Source organism: Melanaphis sacchari, unplaced genomic scaffold (assembly GCF_002803265.2).
Source record: "Melanaphis sacchari strain LSU unplaced genomic scaffold, SCAv2.0 Contig23_pilon_pilon, whole genome shotgun sequence".
NCBI lineage: Eukaryota > Metazoa > Arthropoda > Insecta > Hemiptera > Aphididae > Melanaphis > Melanaphis sacchari.
In genome coordinates, this window is record NW_020271114.1 from 3,507,941 (window position 1) to 3,515,269 (window position 7,329).

Consider the following 7,329-nt stretch of genomic DNA (forward strand, 5'->3'; position numbering starts at 1 on the left):
TGTAGGTACCAATAAGGCAATAGGTAACTAAGAAACAACAATGATTGTAACAATAAACATCAGCTAAAAAATATTTAATATATTCTTATACGTTAATAAATTATACTCATTGATTAAACATCAATGTTATACTTTAAATTTTTATCATAATTTGTAAAATATATAGGCAGGTAGTAGGTAACTTTACTATATAGTGCATGTAATTATAATAACCTATTTTGGCACTGTGACTAGGTATGGCAATCCAAAGAAATCAATCGAAAAATCATTTATTTATTTTTTTACGTGACAAACAAAATTGGGGTACCTACCATTTTGGAAGTAAATTGACACAGTGAGGCTTAGGAGTGCCCAAAAAGCAAGTGACAAACAGTGTTATTTTTATTATGTTCTTTCACATTTTAAAATAATATACAATTATTAAGTATCAATATTCAGGTAAAAAATAAAAATTGTAAAACCATTGTTTTTAAAATATAATTGAATTTAGGTACCTTTTTTATTTTGAAACCGACGACGTTGTGGGTAACAGCTTTCGTATCACTTCCATGACGCCACCATAATTTAATAATCTAAAATTATGTAATAGTAATATACACACATTCATGTATAAATTCACATTCTCTCCTAAAGAAACCACTACAATAACATTTCAATTTAGTAATTTAGTAGTTAGATACCTATAGATTATAATATTTTAATTGTTAATCAGCTTAATATAATCAGATTTTTAATTGTCTAGTTGAAGGGGTGGAAGTAGTAAGTATTTAAGTATTCTAAGTTATATAATTATTTAGTTGCACCACAGCCTAATGCATACTACTAGGTAATCAGATAGAGATACCATTTTATCAAATGGCAAATACTAATATTATAGTATACACAAAAACAAAAAATACTTGCCTAAATATAATGGAAAATATTTTTAATACAAAAATAAAATAATGATAATATAAAATTAATTTCAAAATAAATTGTTGCTAAAATAATTAATCAAATTATCAAAAAAATATATATATTCATAGGTTTCCTAATAGTTCAGTAAGTAACAGCACCATCGTCAAAATATTACCTATGTCATCAACAATAAAATAAGAAACAGACAACTATTATCAAAATTTAGAATTATACAAAATTATTTATTCATTTTTATGTATAAACATCACAATTATTGTACATCATTATGTATGGAACTTTTCCCAATATAGGTGATTTCAATTTGCATAAGCATTTACATTTTAGTATATAAGGTATTCCAGTATTCGCCTTGCTTCACTCACTTTAAAGCATCTAATAATAGATATTATGCTGTATTTAAAATATTAAATTTGAGAGTGATGATAAATTAATAAACTGTAAAATCCAAAATGTAATTCTGCTGGGTAGAGTACGTACTTCAACCTAACATAAGTATTATCAAAATATTGACTATCCAAACTAAATATTTAAACATGCTTGTTAACATGCATCTATAATTAAATACAATATATAATATTTTTATAATTATTATTTATAAAAATTAATACATTAAATTAATGCATTACATTAAATTTACCTAAAATTGTATATCAAGTAACAGTTCTAAACTAAACAGACATCCAAATTATAATCGATTTTTTTAAATTTTTACCTGCTGAAAAGTGGGGATAGATCTTAAATAAAAAAAAATATTTAACTCAATAAAATGTGTATATATATATATATATTTAAGTACCTACTATACACTAAATCATCATAAATTACATAACCATGAAATAAGATAATTAAGTATGTATACATTTATTTAACTTTTATAATATCACAACATAATCAATAAAAATCATTAACCCATTAATGTAAGCAATTGCATATAAAACAATTTAATTTTTTTTATATTATTGACTTCAATATTTTTAAATAAAAAATGGAATAGTTTTAAACAATAAAAAAAAATTTGTTAATTGTTCAGGTGTTGAAATGTCATCTATAAAAAAATCTTAAATATAAACTATATTTAAAAACTAAGAGAATATAATGCTTTTCATTATATAATTATTAATCACATAATCAAACTATAAGCAACTAAATACAAATTAAATTTATACAACAAACTTGATTTTAATATTTATGTTGATCGTGAATACTTGTAATTGATTTAATTGTGGTAGAATAGACAGGAATAATTTACCATAGTTAAAACATATTGTTTAACTATTATAAAAAAATTAAATACTAATAATAATAAGATATTAATAGATGAGCTTAAAACAACTTAATAATTTTAATAATAATACAGTTTAAAATTCACGGTCTGGTAATACAATTGGTGCAACTAATGTCCAAACATAAAGCCCAGCACAGACCCAACAAGATAACATCTTAATCCATGTAGAAGCATAATCTGGATGAAGGTTTTCTAAGCTGGAGTTGGGTCTAATTAAAAAAAATATTTAGGTAATGTTAGGTCATGATATAATTAGAAAATTTATATATTACAAAAATATATTGTCTATACTTACGAGTACCAATTTGTGAGTGTCATCATTAAAAATAAAGTGGCCATTGCAAATGTGAAGTGATAGAATGACCATGAATATGCAACTCCTTCTTTTTCATCATCAAATAATTTACCAGAATTATCATCACTACCTGACACTGGACCTCCTTCAAGATCACTATCATTGCCTACTAAAATATTTAAGATAAAAAATATACAGTATATTATTAAAATATTAAACACTAATTAACACTCACTTCTTTCTGTAGAATTACTCATAGAGAATTTTGAGGATGATCCTGTTTTTATAGCAGAATATAATACAAATAAAATAAAAATTCCAATACTGACAAAATTTTCTGAACCAAAGTGTACTTTAGAACCATCTGAATTAGATAGACTCAGGATTTCTGCCAAGCTCTTATTACATTGAGTTTCTAAAATTCAAAACATATATAATGTTTATATTACAGTATACTTATGTATATTCAGATTTTTTTAAACAAAATATACCTGGACCACTATTGAGTGCTGACCAAGTAAGATACACCACATACAAGCTTACAATAGATGATTGCAATAAGCCAGATTTTTCATGCACACGTTGTACACATGAAGTAATTGAAATTGAGCTAATAACGAAGCATATTAAAACTGTTAATATGATAAAAAATTTGTTCAAGGAACATCCATTTTCCTAAAAAAATTATAATACTATTTTAAATATTATAAATCATGAGAATGAAAATGTACTAATCAAAATGTTTTTAAATAAATTTACAAATCGACACAATGTTAATACATGTATTGTTTGTTGAGTAATCAGCAATCACAAAACTATATCTACAAAATTTGTCAAACCAACACTCTTCAAAAAAATTTACTTGTATAAGAAAAAACCAGATTTGTAATTTTAAACTATTAAACAAAAGTTTCCAACATTTTAAAAATTTATGTTTTGTCCTCTTGAAAAATTAAAACACAATTTCATAAAAATGCATAAATTAATGTTATTTTTAATATTCATCATAGATATTTGGTTATTATATAATAAATGTAGATTGAGTATTGTTACAACTTAACTATAAAATTTCTAAAACTCATATGATAATTATTACTTAGAATAAATTTTCTTGTAAGTCTGTATTTAAGTAATGTTTAATAGCTTTAATAAACCAAACAGAAAATTCTCTTATTCTCTTAATATTAATAAATGTTCATATATTAACTTCATTATGTGCAAAACTTATAAATTATCAAGGTTTATTAAAATATTTCAAGTGAATTTAAAATTGCTAATTTGCATAAATTCCTTTACTGTGCTATCATTAGACCTATTCTTCAATATGGCTCTGTAGTTTAAGACCCTCACTGTACTAAATCAAAAAATTCCTTACTCCCCTCATGACTATTTCCCTATAATATCTAAATTCAAATTATCTTCTTTAACTGACCATTATCACTTTCCTCAGAAATCCCATTACATCTGCTACTGATTTTCACTCACTTCTTTCACTTATTAATTTTAAATTGTCTCTGATGACTATTCACCTTTTAACTCCTTTTTAAATTTCACTCTATATGACTAATTATATGTCAAACAAACTAATAAATAGATTAACAAAACTAGCAAATGAGGACCCCCTCATTCTTCTATAAATTCAGTTGTAAACATTAATTCATAAGCTAGAAAATGTTGCTATATCACTTTGCCATATGTGCCATATATAGCACAATCTTGTTTTTGTAATAAAAATAAAATAAAAAATAATGAAACGTTGTTTATTTTTACCTGGGTAAAACTGTGATACATAATAATAACTCCAGTAATTGCTAGTCCATATGATATTAATGTAGTAAATAGTAATGCAAAATACCTAAAAATTACCAATTAAAAATTTGTTAAATATATTATTATTTAATATTAACATAAAACTTACCATCTTTTATCTTCAGTTTGTTCCCATTTATCCAGCCATGATTCAGCCAATGAATGTGCTGAATCTAAAACTTGTACAAATTGGAGAATAAGATAAATAAAACCTCCAATCATACCAAAAATCATCCATATGTGACTAAAGCTTCCTGGTGCAATGAAAAATGAACCAACAATACCAGCAAACACAATAAGATATTTCAAGCCCCAAAATCTAATTAAACAAAAATATTGTATTATTATTTTCTTATACGCAAGTTAAAACAAAATAAAATAAATGTTGTACCCATTTTGTATAGGAGCTCGTCCATCTTTAGAATTCTTCACACCAACCATAATAAATGACATGAGACAAAAGAATATAAACATGGCAAAACAAATTCTATAAACAGCCATGTAACCAACAGCATCTTTACAATCGATAGAAACACCAGATATATTATTGACAAAGTTACTAGTTAAACCGGAGTTGTGATCACCTTCACAAAATGGTACCTAGACATAAGACATTGATAACATTTACCGATCACTAGTAGTCAATACAAATAATCAAATTACTTTTTGTAAAAACGATTGTAGTCCAGGGGCGAGTGTGATACAGCATAATATAATAGCTACTAGTAACATAAGGCCGTACATCACTTTTGTCGATGTTGAATTACCACATGACGGGCAACACGCAAAGAGAGAGCATGCTGCTTGACCACAACAACATGCCAGCTTAAAAATATTAAAAATAATATGTTATAGTATTTAGATAGCTGAGGTACTGTGCACAATAATGATTAAAAATTATTAGTGACACTCACTTGACCAACTGTACACAATGAAAATAAAGCACCCATCTTTAAAGACGGTTGTGGTTTATAATGATTGTCGTAAAGTTACAATACGTGTCCGTAGTAGAAAAAATATAAGCAAAAATTAATTTCTAATACTGTCCAATTTCTAACTATCCGCTTTTATGAAATAGATAACTATAACAATAAAATAGAATGGTACGTCAATTGTTTTCTTTGTTTATAAATTGATAATTATTAATTAATGCGCAACTTTTTACCGATACTTACACAATAATATGATATAATAATATTTATTATTTACTTTAATGTCAATAGATAATATACGAGTATATTCACTGATAAGATCATACTATATATATAATCCTAGAATATCATTTCAATATGGAAGAAAAAATGAAAAAAAAAAATGAATAAATTTACAATTATTTACAACAGGATATAATATTAAGTCATATGAGACATGAGTGATGTGTCATAATATGATATATACGTGCCCACTGTCCAGAACTCCAGGCCCCAAAATATGAACATCAGACTGACGAGTGACGAGTGAGTAACTAGTGATGACAGTTGTTCGGTTCTTTCGCCAATAATCGAAATCATAAATATTATCTCTGCATTATGATAGTGAAACCTCTAAATACCGGACACCCTTGGTCACCGTAATTTAGTCCGTTATTTAGAGGTGTCCACTATTCAGAGAAAAGGGTTAAATTCTTAAAAATAACTAAAATTAATAATTACATATGTACAACATTTATTATTGATATGTGTATACATATATAGGTATAATATTTATAACAATGATATTTGTATACAATATTATACATTTGTATTATTTTAATGCAAATATTAATTGTACATATTATTATTTATCATTTAAAATTATTATAATATGTATTAATATATTATGTATTGTGTATGAAAAAATAAGTAAAAACGTAAAAAAAATAAAAATTAATATTTATTGAAAAAATTATTTACTTTAGTTTGTTTAAGACCTCAATGGGCTTGATGCATAGTCAATTTAGGAATTTTAATTTTTTTTTCAAACTTAATCTCTTTCGTTTACTAGCCATTACAATACGTTTACGAAACATGTTATGTTACTCTAACACATTCGAAATTTCGAATACGATGGAACCACAAACACATTACACAACTAAATACAAGTATAGAATAACTTTACAGAACATAATCTAGAAAATTATTTTCATCGACGCGATAATGAACGGGTAAGGTAAACTATAAATGTTTAATAATTTATAATACATAGTAGTAAGATTAGATTAAATTGGCATTCACAATTATTCTACATTTACGATAAAAATTGTCAAAATCTAATAATTGCTATAAAAGTTTCCGTTATATAGAATGTCCGATATTTAGGGATTTTCTTATATGAAAGTAGTAAAAATATTCCCGGGCCCATAAAATTATCTATTATCCGGAAGTGTCCGTAATGAAGGTTTCACTGTACTTGGGTAGTACACTGGAACATCATACATCTGACATCAGTACATCATAAATCAGCATTATAATTAATGATAATGTATTAATGTTAAAACTTAAATGTTAAGTATCACCAAATTGTTTTGGTTCAACTATTCAACAACCAAGATGAAAATTAACTGAGAATTTCATTTACGTTATAATTATAAAATTTTAATCTCTAGAAATAAAGATTGAAAGAATTAAAAAGAAGTTGAAACTAGAAATATGTTACAAAATTAAAAATAAAAATAAAACATACTAAAGCTTAACATACTGATTTAATCCCATAATATGATTGGTTTGACCGGTATTTTTATTTTAATTTTATAGTACCTAGCCAATAGGTGCTATGAAAAATTTCTGGTTATAAAAACAATAAAACAATTAAAAATTAAATATTTTATGAGAAAAAAAACATAAGAACATAATTCTTGGAAATTGCCTTAGTATTTTTTAGCGGTTATCAAAAATTCAAAACTAAAAACGATAATATACATTATCACGAATGTATATAGGTGTTGTCATAGAATTGATAATATTATTATTATTATTTATTATTACCATTACATAACGCTTAACTAATAGTGACTTATAAATTATAATAGTACTTAAGTAGGTAC

At 25.1% G+C, this 7,329-nt stretch overlaps 1 protein-coding gene across 2 annotated transcripts; it reads right to left on the reverse strand.

The window, feature by feature from the left end:
• Positions 1–2,096: 2,096 nt before the first annotated feature.
• Positions 2,097–5,257, reverse strand: LOC112594586 (probable serine incorporator). 2 transcript variants are annotated; one of them, XM_025339448.1, is made up of 9 exons: positions 5,222–5,257; positions 4,971–5,132; positions 4,699–4,907; positions 4,417–4,626; positions 4,269–4,353; positions 2,990–3,173; positions 2,734–2,913; positions 2,499–2,664; positions 2,097–2,412 (listed from the first exon to the last, which is right to left on the reverse strand). In XM_025339448.1, exons 1-9 carry the CDS (start codon positions 5,255–5,257, stop codon positions 2,277–2,279), a joined length of 1,368 nt encoding a protein of 455 aa, XP_025195233.1. In that variant the 3' UTR covers positions 2,097–2,276. The 2 variants fall into 2 exon arrangements, with proteins under 2 accessions (XP_025195233.1, XP_025195232.1); XM_025339447.1 differs by having other exon boundaries at positions 2,277–2,412; positions 2,499–2,667.
• Between the last annotated feature and the right edge of the window lie 2,072 nt (positions 5,258–7,329).

Coding starts and splice junctions, on each gene's coding strand:
- LOC112594586 (XM_025339447.1), bottom strand. CDS start 5,257: ATGGGTGCTTTATTTTCATTGTGTACAGTTGGTCAA. Junction 3,174..4,268: donor TGTATCACAGTTTTACCCAG/GTAAAAATAAAC, acceptor TAATTTTTTTAG/GAAAATGGATGTTCCTTGAA. Junction 2,413..2,498: donor ACACTCACAAATTGGTACTC/GTAAGTATAGAC, acceptor TTTTTTAATTAG/ACCCAACTCCAGCTTAGAAA.